Source organism: Mytilus galloprovincialis, chromosome 8, assembly GCF_965363235.1.
Source record: "Mytilus galloprovincialis chromosome 8, xbMytGall1.hap1.1, whole genome shotgun sequence".
Classification (NCBI taxonomy): domain Eukaryota; kingdom Metazoa; phylum Mollusca; class Bivalvia; order Mytilida; family Mytilidae; genus Mytilus; species Mytilus galloprovincialis.
In genome coordinates, this window is record NC_134845.1 from 56,014,848 (window position 1) to 56,032,354 (window position 17,507).

The 17,507-nt window shown below is 31.8% G+C and overlaps 1 protein-coding gene across 1 annotated transcript; it reads left to right on the forward strand.

The window, feature by feature from the left end:
- The first annotated feature begins 1,982 nt into the window (after positions 1-1,982).
- Positions 1,983-10,577, forward strand: LOC143043727 (uncharacterized). Its single transcript, XM_076215909.1, has 3 exons — positions 1,983-1,989; positions 8,626-9,360; positions 10,561-10,577. The coding sequence occupies exons 1-3, from the start codon at positions 1,983-1,985 to the stop codon at positions 10,575-10,577; spliced, it is 759 nt and encodes a 252-aa protein (XP_076072024.1).
- Positions 10,578-17,507: the final 6,930 nt, after the last annotated feature.

Here is a 17,507-nt window from a genome sequence, read left to right on the forward strand (position 1 = left end):
ATTACCGTAGTTCTCAAATATTTCAATTTTATCGGGATAAATGTAAATCCACAGCAAAAAATAAGATATTAAACGGCTGACATACAAATTAAAGCAAATGTCTATTTGAATTATAGTAACATTTAGAGGCAGAGAGATGGAATGGTTTATGGTGGCATGATAACTCGAATATTCGCGGAAACGGAATATGCAGTGTAGGGCACTTCTTTTTTGTAAAAAAATCAAATGAAAGTTATCCACATGAAATTGTGGCAGTGGTTATCTAACTAAAACTAAAAGTTCTGCAAATGAGTTATGTGTGATATATAATGTCCAGAAGACCTAAAGTTATGTTTCAAAGACAATACATAGCTTGCATATTTTTTTTATTTTACCAATCTTGAACGAACTTTTTTGGGTTCGGATATGCAGCAAAATGCACATGGGACTCAGTCAATACCTATGCATGTCTCTATAATTTGATTTATTGTTTTATTTCTGAGTTGCTTTTTTATTCCATCTAAAACTACGCAAATGAAGTGGAGCTTGGAATTATCTTAAGTTTTGTAAATTCGTGACCTTTCATATCTTGTTAAACAATATACGTGTAGGTTTGGCCAGTTGTTAAAGGCCAGCCAATTATCCACATCAACGTCATTTGATAACTGTTGCAAATATTTCTCTCTGGTAATCACACCACAACTCCATATTTTAAATCAAGCATGTCTTTTTTACGGAATTTCATCCATCTTCAGAGCTATTTTTTGCAAATCAAACTTAAACCAAACCGTATGAAGTTGTTAAATGGATAGTTGATAAGCCTGTAATCCTTAAGCTTGATGATGTTTTGTGCTCCTCTTCATTTTATGTTGCAACTTACGTGATGTGCACCTCTATTCCAGTAAGCTCTGTTTTATAATTCCTGACCAGGTTCTGTTGGAACCATTTTCTTGTAAATTATTATTGGAGAAAGCCGGTTTTTCAACTTTGTAAATTACAGTCTTGCAGACTAGAATATTTGCTCTGACGGTACCGATGTGACGGAATGGCCAAGACATGATAGTTTTAAGTGTTAGCCTAGGTATAGCTCACGTATTTTTGGAGGCATTTTAAATGACAATTTAACATGAGTATTTAAAACAAAATTTATTTCATTTATTAGTATGATTAATCAGTGATGCATAATCACTTTTCTGAAAGTAACCCAAGATGATCAGTTTTATATAAAGAATACAGCAATTATCATACAAACCGATAAGTCGAAAAGTGTTTGTGTTTATTCGATACTCGGTACAACTGATTTGAATTAAATGATAACACAATCATGGTCAGTAAAGAAAATTATCCCCCAAAAAATCATTTACATCACAGGTATTTTGCATTGCTTTTCGATGGTGTCAAGTTGTTCTAATCCTATCATTATATTTTAAGATTTATAATCATAATCAAGCATTTCTACGGAAAAATTATAGGGTTGACAGCAGTTAGCAATAATGTCATCTTTTTTTCTTTTAATAATAACCAGGAAGATGCATTCTTATTTTGCACTGAAAAATTAGTATACAAATATAGTTGATGGTTAAAGAAATTATTCGTGAAATAGTTAAATATCAAACTAATGCATGCATTGAATGAGAATCAAATCAAACTTCCTTTACAAAAAAGTACACGGAAATTAAAATATATGATTTCTTAAATGCTGTCCTTTAAAACTTTAAATCCGTCCAAGATACGAAAGAATCTTTTTACGTTACATGCTTTATTACTTATATTACTATTTACGATGAAATATATAACGTAGATAATGACACCTGTTTACAAATCTAAAGTCAAAAGGGGGATTGAAAAAAATGAAAAGAGTAGATATAAAAATATGTTTCGAACTCTGTGTGTTCTTGCATAGAACTTTTCTTTAAGACACACAGTTATCATATATAAAAGCAAATATTTTGCACGATATCAAAATGCTGGGTTAATAACTAGGTGATTGCATGTGAAGCAACATGGCAGGTAAGATTTGTGTTTTCAATTTATATTCTTTTGAATACTTATTTCATTATTATCTCATTGATGTATACCAGTCAACTTTAAACAAAATAGTATGTAAACAGTATATAAGCCTATGCTAACTCCGGGTTTCTTCGATTGATAACTCTAAACGAAGGTGTCAAGTAACTGTTTGCAAAAGTTGGATTTTTTTTTTGAAATTCTAAGGATTTACTTATCACAGGCATAGATTACTTTAATCGTATTTGGCATAACATTTTGGAATTTTTGGGTCCTCAATGCTCTTCAAACTCTTTGTTTTTAGTAAACACATTTTAGGATTTCCTGTGTGAAACTCTTTTTTATTAATCTGTTTCGAAATATCAATGTTGAATATCTTTATGTTCAAAAATGAAATTGAAAATCGTTTTGTGTTCACACATTAAAACGAATAAATAAAGGCAAGAGTAGAGTATCGCTGGAATTGATTTAAGATATGATTTGTAATATTGATATTACATTAATCAATAACAATGAAAATAACGATACTTATTAATATCAAATTGTAGACGTAATTAGATAATTCATTGTATTATCTAGCTACGTCGGTGTTTCTTCTGAGTCAAACTGTAAACCAAATATATTGTATAAATTTCGTTGTGCCAAACTTTGTTACTTGTTACAGGGCATTATATCAGATGACAAACAAGATAATGTATTTTTTTTTAAACAATAAAAAAGCAAATTTGTCAAATTACCTGTGCCATGCCAATTATAGTGTGTGAAAGTTTAATATTTCAAAACAAATAATGACACTTGCAGTTTTATAGATATTTCCTTCAAAGTCTGCATTATCTGTGTATTTCTTTTGTGTATTCGATAACATTTATTAAATCATTCTGTTTCACAATGTATTTTCAAAATGATATGTAAAAGTTTATTTTTATTAAAGGAAATGTTTGCAGCTATATAAAATTTAAATCACAATATTTTGAGCTAAGATATACGTTTTCCGTTTGCGGACAGTACATACAGTGTATGCTGCTTTTTAAGCGTACCCATTAATGTTAACAAGTACACTGATTATCTGATAAAAGAATGTCATGACATTTGTTTTTCCTTAGATTTTTTAAATGACGTATGGGTATTCCTGTATCAGTATTTGCGTCAAAATAAGTCGGTATAGAAATCCATGTTAACACAATTTGATTGATGCATACAGTTCTTGATAATTTATTTAGTTTTGGTCAAACAATAAACATTACCGGAGGAAGTTTTGTTGAAGGACTCGATATGCGTGGGAAAGATATGGATAATATGTATGTTTTCAATAAACTCATCATAGATACCAGGATTTAATTTTGTTTTTACGCCAGAGGCGCGTTTCGTCTACAAAAGACTTAACAGTGACGCTCGAAGACAAAAAAGTTAAAAAAATCGCAAGTGTGACAATATCTTGATACAATAACATCGGCACTTACAAACCCTTCGAAGAAGTTTTTATTATCAAAGACAGAAGATATTAAACCAGGTTTAACGTCCATAATCACTGAACTAGTATACATATTTGTTTAGGGGCCAGCAGAAGGACTCATCTGGATTCTGGAGTTTCTCGCTGTATTGAAGACCCATTGGTGGCCTTCGGCTGTTATCTGCGCTATTGTCGGGTTGTTGTCTCTTTGACATATTCCCCATTTCCATTCTCAGTTTTATTTCCAATGTTATGTCTGAAGTAAGCATTCCAAAATGCCACACAAAAAATGTGAACGATTCAGAGTTGAATTTTATTTGTCAAATCTCCCATTCAAAAATGTATTTTTGGATGATATTACTCCCATTTTACACGGACCATGTGTGATCGACAGGAATGGCTTTATCGACCTTGACCGTTGCCTTCATAGTAACTATTCGGTCAAACCTGCCACACAGTGGATTAACAGGTCAAATAATTCCTGGTAATATCACAAGACAAAGCAGTTGATCGTAAATCATGAAGTGCTGTTTACGCCAGTTGGTATCAATAAACTCATCATAGATACCAGGACTAAATTTTGTATATACGCCAGACGCGCGTTTCGTCTACAAAAGACTCATCAGTGACGCTCGAATCCAAAAAAAGTTAAAAAGGCCAAATAAAGTACGAAGTTGAAGAGCATTGAGGACCAAAATTCATAAAAGTTTTGCCAAATTCAGCTATGGTAATATATGCCTGAGGTAGACAAGCCTTAGTATTTCAAAAATTCAATATTTTGTAAACAGTTAATTTATAAAATTTATGTAACCATATCAATGATAATTCATGTCAGCACAAAAAGTGCTTACTACTGGGCTGGTGATCAAAGGGTAACCAGCCGAAGAATTTAAATGGCGTATATTATTTTCAGTTGGAGACAAACTTCTAATTTTTACATTCAGTCATACACAGCTACTTTGTTATGTTCTCATGAAAATTTTGTTAAAGGGTATTATAAATAAGGATATCAGAAATAAAGATAGCATATGCCAATGTCAAAAATATTTTAGCGCATAATGCGTTTCTAAGTGTTAATCATTTTAAAAACTACAGTATAGCTGTACATCAACTGTGTTCATACCGTTCTAAAAAATGCAATGCATTCATACTTCATATCTGTGATATGTTGTCAAGTTTCCCATTTCATAGATCTGAGCAATTCCTACAGGAGTATGATTATATAAAAGACACAATACGTGTCTTACTAACGCATTAATGAACCTTAATCGTGATGCTGTCATCAGGGTGGCTTATGTTGGCTTCACTTTGTTTTATCTGTGAGGGAACCTCTTTGAAAATATTCCAATATTAAAATTTGAAAAAATTGAACAAATAAAACTTTTATGACTGATCAAAAAATGAAAAACTTGACTTCATTTCTCAACGATTCCTTTTCGTTTATGTTGTGGAAATAAATAAATAATTGAATGTTTAGGAATTTATCTGAAAATATTTAATATTCAAACATAAAAAAAAGAGGTACAAATTAATTCAGTTAATATGTGATTCTCTTTTTATATTGTAAAGTGTTTTTTTTTTGTTTGTTATTTAAAATGACCCCATGTGTGGTGCATACAATTGAGTAATATGTATCGTTGTGTTTTAAATATGTATATAACATGTATGAGACTTTAAAAGTCAGGGAATATATGTAAAAAAAAATCCAATATTAGATATTAAGTAAATAAAATGAAACTTTGGCAAAAACATTCCCGGAAATAAAACTCAGTTTTGTTAAAATATTGTCCTGGTGAACTTAATCCATTAAAGTTAAAAAAAAAAAAAAAAAAAAGAAAAAAAAAAAAAAGATAATGTTTCTCGGCATTGATTTTTTTTTATAAGGAAGAATTTACCATTTGTTGTAAATTATAAACAGGATATAAAAATATGTGTATCTTTTACAAGTTGTGAAGTAAGAAATCAACGGACTAACAAGCACAGGTGTAATTGTGAATTCCGTTTTATTTTTTCGATCTTAGCGACACCTTACACTTATTTAAGCTTTTGTTTTCAAAGAGATTCTGTACAATTCTGCACAGTGTGTAAATCTGTTGTAATAGATCTATATTAAAGGTGGTGAAACAAAATGGAAGGTAGGACAAAGCCAGATTATATTGATAGTTTACTTTGTAAATGCTAATGTACTTAAAGTTCAATACTATAAATTCAGCAATGCTTCTAATAGTTCTGTTATTGCGAATAAGGCGACAATGCAGCTATAACAAAAAACAGTAAAAACACGCATAACAATATTTTATCAGCTAAGCTAATTTCCGGTAATGGAGAACACGAAAACCATGCATACTACATAGTTTCACGATTTTTCATTCAGCACGACAATGGGTCCACTTATTAGACTGTCCATTCAGTGAAAAACTTATATAAAAGGAATGGGTGCCTCCAATAAAGGTATATTATAATGTTTTTATTTGAAAAGCCTGGGTTTAGGCCAGGATAGGGGATGTGTCCTGTATTTTTCCCATCACATTTACAATACATGTATTTTTCCATTACATATTATTTGATTCATGAAGATAGTGTATGCTTTTCAAACCCCAATACTTACACTCATGCATTGTCATGTTTGTCCTCAAAAATTAATAGGTCGATACAGTTAGTTGAAACATTCATGTTCCGATCCTCTTCACATCGATTACTAAGTACTAAACGGATTAGGTGAAGCAACATGAGCAAGACTGGATATTTATTTCTGTAGTTGATGAGGATGCTGATTTTATCAAGGAAGTTCATAAGTTCGTGCCCTACTGTATACTTTGTTTTACTGGTTAGATGAAATGTACTCATAAGTTTAGACGCTTACATTTTTAGCTAGGACCTTTAGGTTCAACATCAACAGTGTAGATTATAAGAGTTCATTCAGAGTGTTTTCGCATACGATATTATGAATATACTTTGTACTTTTACTATTGTTCCGGTAAATACTCATACCAAAAGTACAAAGTTTATTAAGTTTATATAGTGATCGATTTGCAGTATTAGTATTTTCTTTATTTCGATTACCGAGATCAGGATACTTTGTTTTACTCCTTCATTTTTTCCCAAGATAAGTCTAGTAATGACATTGCTCAATGAATATTTTTTACATTTATCTGTGTCTCTTTTATCATTTATTTCATTTGGTGTTGATGACAGATCTGGGATATATTCCTTCAGATATTCTCTTTTTAATCATAAACACAGTACTATTGTGGCCATAACAAATTTTAAACGCGCCTGTTGCTTTATATTACCTGTTCCTACCTTTTTCTATAATTGGTTGTTTGTAACGTTTGCATTGGCTGGTGTCTACCGGACGTATGCTTAAGCCTCGGTCACACCTTACCGGATAGCTCGAACGGACAATCCGTTCATGTCCGTTAGACGTCCGTTGTTATCCGTTAGACGTCCGTCCATATCCGTTGCATGTCCGTTAAGCGTACGTTTTATCCATCGACGTCCGTTCTGTCCGGTGGAAAATTTTGAGCATGTTGAAAACTTTGAACGGACGTCCAACGGATAAAATGTCCGTTGAAAGTCCGTTAGGCGTCCGTTTTGTACGGTACTCGTCCGTTTCGTTTCCGTTTTGTATCCGTTTCGTGTCCGTTATACATCCGTTGGAGGTCTGGAAAGATGGAAATATAAATTCACCAACGGACTTCTACTGGACGTTTAACGGATAAAACGGATGTTGAACGAATGAGAAACGGATTTCTACCGGACGTATAACGGATAAAACGGATGATGAACGGATCTGAAACGGATAAATGCCAATTGAAAATTTCGCATCAGAAATGCCAATTATTGGTATGTCAGATTTCTTAAGGTTCATGAATTCTTATTAGTCATAATCGACCTTAGAGTAAAGGCGATTCTTCACAATCAAGCAGCTCTTATTCAGGTCAGACACTGACCTTTTGTGGTATTTTGAAGAATAAAACAAAACCAGTTACACCTAAACATTTTGAATATTTATGCGATGTACTTGTATTATTTTTGTCGCCTTTAATTTTTCCGTATATATTGTTCATCCGTTTTATCTGGAACGCTTCCGTTAGGCGTCCGTTTTATGCGGTACTCGTCCGTTGGATGTACGTTCGACATCCGTTCTGTCCGGTACGTTTCCATTTCTCGTACGTTGCAAATCCGGTTTGTGTCCGTTAGGCATCCGTTACACGTCCGTTTTATTCGGTCAGTACAACAACGGACTCCCAACGGATAACAATTTGTCAACGGACAACTTTTATTTTCATCCGTTAGGCGTCCGTTCGTGCTATCCGGTAAGGTGTGACCAAGGCTTAAACATTAACTTAATTTCACAATATGTTACTTAAAGCATAAACTAACGGTAAAATTATTTTTAATTATTTAGCTAGTTTTTTTTTTTTAGGCTTTTTCCTCTTACATCTTGGTATATACTCATCTTGACCTCAAAAAATATGTGCAGCCTACCTGTTTATAGAATAAAGTTATGATGAAATATCAATGTGAGTAAGACTTTGATGTGTTGCGTATACGTTCCATACATACAAATAGATATATTGCATTATTCAAATCATGGTATCCTTGAAAATGGCAAGATAAGCATCCATAAGTATATGAACAAACAAGTTGATTTATCATGTTAATATATAGATTAGTTTATACCTGAAATATTGGACATAAAAAATGGAAAATTCAAATATCACAAACGTATAATTATATAAAACATGTTTATTGTTACATGTAGTTCTCTGCCTCTCAACCTGTGGAATAAAAATACCTGGAAAAAGATCAACCGACTCTCGTTTCAACATGAAGAATATAGACATATCCCTTTTTTTCATGGAGAAATATATCGAAGTTATACATTTTTTAATCTCTTAAATATTTTTTTCTCGCTTTGTTGAAGACCCAGTTGTGGCTTTGAGCTGTTTTCTGCTATTTGATCGAGTTGTTGTCTTTTTAACACATTCCTCATTTATATTCTCAATTTGTTTTCATTTGCAGACGTACGTTTTCAGAACCGCTCAAGCATGGTATATGTTTTACATTGATATGCAATTGATAACTAAATAAATATTTCTGATAAATAAATAAATTATTCCTGATAATGAAGTAGGTTATTGTTGATAATTAAATACAGTAGTGTTGATGATTTATTGTTTCAGGTGTGTCATCATCCCTTTATCGTCATATGTGCAAATACATAGTCGGAACAGAAAATCACGTTAAAACCATAAGACTGATGAACACAATTTGTGATAATCTTTCCAGTGACGACATAAAAGTGATTATTACCAGCGGAAGTTTTGGTGAAGGACTGCAGATGATCGGTAGTGATCTAGATCTTATGTTTGTATTAAAGGACATCGAGGTTCACGATAGCAGAACACCTATTGCTTTTAGTCGTTCAAAAACGAATTTCTCAATGATGACAGAAGGTACAAAACCAGGTTTTGTAATGTTGCAACTTATCGGAAGTCCTCATCCCCTCTTTTGTGAAAAATGCAGAATGGGCAATTATTTGTCAAATGTCTTATTCAAACAAACATTTTTAAACGAATTAGGTCCCTTTGTACATGGACCTTGCATATCCGATATACATGGTCTTTATGACATGGCTCCTAGCCTCCATAGTAAATCTTGGTTTAAACCTGCATCAGGATGGATTGTGAGATCAAATAGTGCATGGCCAGATGAAAACACAAAGCGGATGATCATTGATCACGGCATGCTGTTTGTACCAATCGGTGCTAAAGGATCACCACACGAGGAATTTGAATGGCGAATTTCATTTTCAATTGCTGAAAAACTTCTTATTTATACGTTCAGTCATACGCAGTTACTTTGCTACGCACTCATGAAAATTATTTTAAAGGATGTAATAAATACTGATAGTAGATGTAAAGATTTATTGTGTTCCTATTACTTGAAGACAATTATATTCTGGATATCAGAAGAGATACAACCATCTGCATGGGCACCTGCTAATTTGATTCCTTGTTTTATGAGATGTTTCCGTCGGCTGATTTACTGTGTGCAGTATCAAGTTTGTCCACATTATTTTATTCCGGAAAATAATATGTTTGAGAATAAGATAGAAGGATTAGATAGGACTAATTTAATACATACACTTCATGTGCTATTTAGCTATCGATGGCGATGCATATTATTCTCTACACAAATATCACATGTTTCGATTTTGCGATGCAATGTTCAAAATGATCACAGTGAAATATATTATGAAGATATACACAAATTGTTAAACTCAAACGTGATTATTCGTGTTGCTTCAGTAAGTGGCAAATACAAAACTTTAAGTATGGCTGTTCATAACAGTATGTCTTATAACTCCAAGGAACTGAAATACCTATATGCATATTTCATGTCAATCATGTGCAACAAACATTGCCAGTCCGTTTATCTGAACAGAACAATCAGTAATAAGAATCAATATAAACAATACAAGACTTGCCTGAGTTATTTACTTATGAACATCAACCATGATACTGTCTCTGGATGGTTGATGCTTGCTTCGTTTTTCTACAAGACAAACCAATATAAGAAATCTCTTATAATTATCTCGTATGCATTATCGAAGTGTACACCTGAAAAACTATTCCGCGGAGCGGAAATGTCAGTCATGCAACGTCTTATAGTCAAATGGCATTTTGTACAAAAGCTAGGAATGGTTCATTTGTTAAAAAAAGTACTGGTAGATTATGTCATTTTTAAAACTTCTACATTTATTCCAATGGAACTGCTAATCGAAAGAACTGTTATTGCAATACCGCCGGTAGTTTATGCCCATTTTTTGTCTTTCCTATGCCATTACCATCTAAAAAACGTGCTAAAATTTCGAAATTCCATTCAAGATCTTAAATTGACAATTGACGAAGACTACTTCATTGGGGAGGATGTAATTGTTAGATCATCATCTTACTATTGTCTCGGTACTGCTTTACAGTTAATGGGAGACAAATTATCAGCCAAACAAGCTTTCTCTGAGACAGTGAAATTATTATCTTCGTTACCATTGTTGATTAGGCGATTGAAAAGACTATCTATGATAGCTTCCTTGTAAAAAAAATCACTTAATCAAGATAATTTACGTGCTTAGTAATTTTGATGAATATCATTTAGCGATTTTATCTGACAATATCGGGACATCGGTACTTCGTTATATATTAATTGGAAAGATTTCTCAACCTCAAAACTTACGCGGATAAAACAATTAACAATGTTAAATTGATCATATTGTTTTAGTTAATGAATTCAAGCATAATATTTGTATCATTTCTTAAAATAGTACGAAATATATAATGATTAAAAGAATATACTATAGAAATGTGTAAAGAAGTTAGTCATGTTAGTTATGATCTAGGAACATCAAGTTGTTTGACGCGCATTGATCTTTGCATTCTTGAACAAATTTTGAAACAATCATAATGTTAAATGGTTTAGCATTTGTTAGCAGTCAAAATTCAATAGATAAACGGCTATTGCGTATACTGATAATTTTGAATTCTCATAGCAACTAGAGCTTGAATGATATGTTCTTTTGATGTGTCATTTATATGGAAGAGTGATTTCTATTTGATCTATGTTCTAATTCAAGCCAGTCCCTCTAATTAGTTAGGTTATTGTCTTCTTTAAATAACTTCAGTATTTCATATATTTACATTCTTAATTTGATTTTTATAATCAATCAAAAAGGGATAAAATTTGAAGGATTTTAGTCTTCATGATGCTGTTATAAAAAAAACCACCTGTATCATTTTATAATTATAAATGTATTTTTTGTTTTTAAACGTTTAAAAGTGTAATATATTTCTCCTTATGTAATGAATAATATGTGTCTTACTATCATGTTTGAACTTACCGTACATGGAATTGCGTTATAGTCTGTCAAGGAAGCATTTTAAGCGGAGTCTGATTAAACGACCTACTCAAACTTAAATATGGGGCATCAGCCATAAACTAATCATGTAGTTTGTTTTCTTAATCCCGTAGTTTGGTATATATTAAAAATTGTGTATATTGTTAATATTTCATTATATGTACACTGTTTACATGGTTTAAGGGGATTTCTTAAATAAGAATTATCGGACATTTAAGTCCAGAAAATGTTGACAAACAGAAGAAATTTCAAGACGTCTGCTCATAAAACTGTCTTCTTTGTATGCATATGAACAAACAGATTGTTGAAGATAGACAAACAGAGATCTATATACCATGGTGATATATTTGTTGAACACGTTGAACATGAGTCTAAATAAAAAATTAAGTAAAATTCCCATTCAGGAACAATAAGTCTAATAAAGATACAACTGACACTTCCCGCTGTTTGTTGATCTTGTGTGGCTGACATGAGGGTACCCATATTGCACCTATTTTGTCAGTCTTAACCTACGTTTATTAATGCTTCAGACAAAAGTTTTCATTAAATGTTTATTTTGTAGATCTATGTATCAATATTTACTATATGGTTTCATCAATTTAATTAAAATCCCTATGAAATCATAGGAAAATTTGTCTGAACTGACCTCCAGACCATCAATGCTTCTGAAATGAGGAGTACCCAAATTGCATCCATGTTTAAATTCACATCGTCAAAGTCGAATAGCAGATCTTTTGTTTAATTTCTTCAAATATTTTGATCAATTAGTTCATGCTTACTCTTCATTTTTTAAAGAAATGGATAGTTGTAACATATTGTATTTACTAATTTTTCAATTATGACGTTTTGATGACGTCGCTAGGCGATATATCCGTTCATTTTGCTTTTTCAGTAAACAATTCATCTGTTGGTAAATACTGTGAACGTTTTGTGTATATTTAAATATGTTTACCCATGTTAAGAGACGTACATGTACATAGTATCAAATCATAAAAATAATTGTTTAGTCTCTAGGAAATCATCTTCTAAGATTTCCGCTGTTAATTTTTGCAAAATAGGTGTAATTTGGGTACTCTGATGTGCATATTTGCATAGTACAAAATAATGAAAAAAACATAACATCAATTAGCAAATACTCAATATGCAGAAAACAAAGAGATATTGACAACTCTTAAGATGAGGAAACTTGAAAAAGATATGGCCATAAACTAAATTTCACAACAAAATGACAATAAATAATCTACAAATTATTGCACAGAAACTACAAACTGAGGAACACGAACCCAACTAAAACTCGGAATCATACATTGTCATGATACTGTACGCGAAAGATTTTATAGTTCGTTCTTATGTTGTACTGTTATACCACTGTCCCAGGTTAGGGGGAAGGTTGGGATCCCGCTAACATGTTTAACCCCGCCACATTATTTATGTATGTACCTGTCCCAAGTCAGGAGCCTGTAATTCAGTGGTTGTCGTTTGTTTATGTGTTACATATTTGTTTTTCGTTCATTTTTTTTTTTTTACATAAATAAGGCCGTTAGTTTCTCGTTTGAATTGTTTTATATTGTCTTATCGGGGCCTTTTATAGCTGACTATGCGGTATAGGCTTTGCTCATTGTTGAAGGCCGTACGGTGACCTATAGTTCTTAATGTCTGTGTCATTTTGGTCTTTTGTGGATAGTTGTCTCATTAGCAATCATACCACATCTTCTTTTTTATATATAGCATACACTATCTTTGTTTTCTTTCGATTGATAATTCATTTATACTTATTTAATAAAACCAATTTATTGCTGATAACCCAATGAAAATGATTTATAAATCGAAAGAAAACAAACTTCATAAAAAGAAAGAAAAATGCAGATTGACCTTTTTTGTTGCAAAAGTTTTAAAATATAAATTAGAAGAATATCCCATCAAATTTAAAATATATAGTTTAATTGTAGAACATGTTTAAGTGGCACATGATTGTGTGTATTCATTAACATATTCAATATATAGGAACATTGTCACGTCTTTCAAAAAAATGTTTGTTGAAAAAACAACCTGACGCGGTATAAAGTTAATAACCTCAGAAACATTTAAACCAGAAAAAGCACAATTTGATTATTAAGACTATATACTGTCATCAATGTATTGTTTCGCTTATAAAACCCGATCGACAAAGGTCACTTGCGGATTTGATAGTTAAACGAGTTATATGTTGCACTTTAAACATACTAGAATATGAGTATTATTGGTCTGATACATATAATGTTTTGATTAAACAACAATAATGACGACGCATAAATATTCGTAATATATCAAATTAACCATTTTAAAAGGAAGAGAACTTATCTTAAAATCAGATGTTCAAATTTTAGACAAAAAAATGAAACAAACCATTTTTAACAAATCTGAATAAAAAAGCTTTCCACAATTCGCAATTTTTGATTTTCGTTGTTTGAGTAATTATAATAAGAACGCACTATGTAGTGTCTTCTTCAATATAATCACAAAGAATAAAGAATTGAATGTAAGACTTTTTTTTAAATATCCTTTTATTCAAATATAATGCGACTAACATTTTTTGACAAAAGCGTCCCGGAAATAGAAATCAGTTGTCTATGTAATACTGACCTTATAATCTAAACTGATGCGTGTGAATCAGTTTATTTATATTGGGAAGTATATACCGTTTTTGTCACTTTAAACTGTTAAAGACTTTTATGGGTTTTTTTCATATGTTGACTCAATGGTCAGAATGCAATGTTAAAAAAGGCGTGGGTTCGATATCTTTCCCCGAAATCTGCGACACCTTATTTCAATTTTCACTATTGGTTTCAAAGTTAAATATAACTGAAATTCTACGCAATAGATAAGTGCATTGTATAATAGAATGGTATGCAGTGGTGACGCAACATGAAAGATAAGATTAATTAGATATAGGAAAATGTGGTGTTAGTACCAATGAGACAACTCTCCATCCAAATAACAATTTAAAAAGGTAAACCATTATAGGTCAATGTACGGCCTTCAACACGAAGCCGTGGCTCACACCGAACAACAAGCTATAAAGGGCCCCAAAATTACTAGTGTAAAACCATTCAAACGGGAAAAACAACGGTCTAATCTATATTAAAAAAACGAATAACGAGAAACACGTATAAATTACAAAAACATGTTAAACAAGTTTCTTTTTATCATTTTTTTTTTATTGAAATATATGATTTCGTTATTATGTTACTAGTTCAGTTTTGTGAATAATCGAATGTATCCGCAAATTTTAGTATTGACAAAACGGCGACAGTATATGCTTCAGAAGAAAATATAAAAAAAATCGCATTTTAACTTTTGTTAGCATAAGTTGTTCATATTGTATTCTGCATTTCATATAACCACTTTTTCTAACAATCGCAATTATGAATTCATGCAACATTTCTTAATTTTCTTGGCATATGAGTCAGTGTTTGCTTTATGGTCTCATAAATGAAACAAGTTTGATCAAGTAATGGTCCTGTATGCCTTCTATACTGAAGGACTTTAATAACATTAACGGTACCAATTTTCCTGCACCAGATGCGCATGTCTCTTCAGTGTTGCTCGTGGCCAAAATATTTGAAATCTAAAGCTCATATAAAAGATGAAGAGCTATAATCAAAAAGGTCCAAAAAGTATAGCCAATTCCGTGAAAGGAATCAAACGCTTTGCATGAGGAAGATACATTCCTTAATTTATTGTAATTTCTAACATTTTGTTAAAGCAAATTTTAATAACACAAAAAATCCGTATTTTCATGCCAGTACCGAAGTACTGGCTACTGGGCTGGTGATACACTCGGGGACTAACAGTCCACCAGCAGAGGCATCGATCCAGTGGTAGTAATAACATTAACGGTACCAATTTTCCTGCACCAGATGCGCATTTCGACAATACATGTCTCTTCATTGATGCTCGTGGCCAAAATGTTTGAAATCCAAAGCTTATATAAAAGAGCATCACACATTTTGGTGGGTTTTTTTTTTTACCAAATCATTGATTCCCATATAACGACTCCTTGGTTGTCATACTTCCCTCTGGTTAGACAAATTAAATACCTGACTTACCGGAGGTAATTAAAGTAGCACGAATGTCTAAAAGCGATATTTAAAACCAATGATTTCTTTTTTTTAAGGTTGTATTCTTTATGTTCTTCGTGAAACAATTCTTTAAATTATTACTCATACTTAAATCGGTAAAACAGTATTGCATATACATATTGCCGAGCCTGTGCAATAAAAATCTGAATTGGGCCATGAGAACATTTCAAAAAAAGAATGTTGAAACATGTTGTTGCTAATCAATTTCACATCAGGATCTCCTCTTGCTGTACCTTACCACAACGGTACAAGCAGATGGTTCCCAAGTTATGTCTCTATGAGATGGAACACAGAGAGAATAACTGGGAACCAGTATGAACTTTCTATGAATATTCAAGATCTCCCCAAAAGGGGCGTGTTTTGAGAAATAGCTGTATTTACAAAGTGCAACCTACACATGTTTGGGTGCTGGATACCAATTGCAGAGGGGAGAAGCATTTCTCTTTTTTTTTTGTGATAAAACTTCAAGATGTTGATTTTTTTCTCTCTGGTTATAACAGTTTGTATCTGAATAAACTCATCATAGATACCAGGACTTAATTTTATATTTACGCCAGACGCGCGTTTCGTCTACAAAAGACTCATCAGTGACGCTCGAACCCCAAAAAGTTGAAAAGGCCAAATAATGACATGATAACACAACCTGTGTAAATTCAGAAAATTGTCAATAAAGAAACATTTGCTTCACAGGTTTTGTACTTTGTTTTTCGACGGTGTCCAGATGTTCTAAATCTATCATTATATTATTACATTTATAACAATAATAAGTAACTTTTGGGGGGAAATTAAAGGGTTGACATCAGTTCACAATATGTCATCATCTTTCTTTGAATATATTCATAAATATATCATTAACAGTAAAGGAAATTATTTTACAAAATAGTTAAATATCAAGTTTTACTTTGCAAGTACTCAGTGAGAAAAATATAAAACTTCCTTGACAAAAACGTACAAAGATATTAAAGTATGCTTTCTTTGAATCAATATGATATTATGAAACAAATAAACTTGTCCGACATGGTTTACAATATATAATGTTGCATTTTTAAAAATAAATCATAGTTGTAAATTAAAAATATCGATATGGCTCTTCCTGAAAGACTGACAAAAAAACACATAATCAATACTATATACTTGTAACAGAACTAACGATTGGAAGGTCAACGTTTTAAAACCGTCTAAGGACAAACCAAATAGTCACGTCAATTTTTTTAATTTTTTTTTTGGCATTTTGAAACATTAATATTAGTAAATATTTTGTATGTATATTGACATGAGCTCCCTTTCCAATTAAATGAATTTTAAATTTTACGTTTTCGAGTCATGGGGCTTTTATTCATTACAAAAAGAGGGTTTTCAAGTTTTCGGGCAATTACTCAAAATTGCTTTGAGCAGTTTTCCTGACAATTTGGTAAATAGATATTTTGTATTGTAAGCTTCCATTCGATTTTCATATTATTTTTTTTTTAAATTTCCGAGTTATGTGATTTTATTTATAAAAAGGGATTGATCGGTTTACATATAACTTTGGTGATTGGTATAATTATCCACTTTCCTTTGGATTTTTTTTAATTTCTGATATGACATAAAATAGTTATTGAACTGTATTCTTTGAAAACGCGACGGGCGTATCATGCGCTCTCGTCGCAGCTGGATGTTTCCTTAGATCTCATATGAAAGCAGTTTATAATAAGTTTGTAAAAGATTGGGAAAAAATGAATCCTGCTTTATTTTGATCTTGAAGAATAACTCTTATACAAGTTTTAGGATAATTCATTTACAAATTTATCATGTCAAAAAAGTTAAATTATGTAGTGTTAAATGCAAAACAAAAATAAAATCTAAGCTAATAACTATATGTGACTATATTGTCTTCAACATTAAAAGGGTTCCGAAATGAAAAATGTAAAAACAATTTGAAGGTGAAACCTAACGATCTAAATGATGTAGACGCCGAGTCCACTACCGCCGACGTCATATAGGTGCGTTGTATCTCACTGTCGGTACATTAATATCACAGGCTTGACAA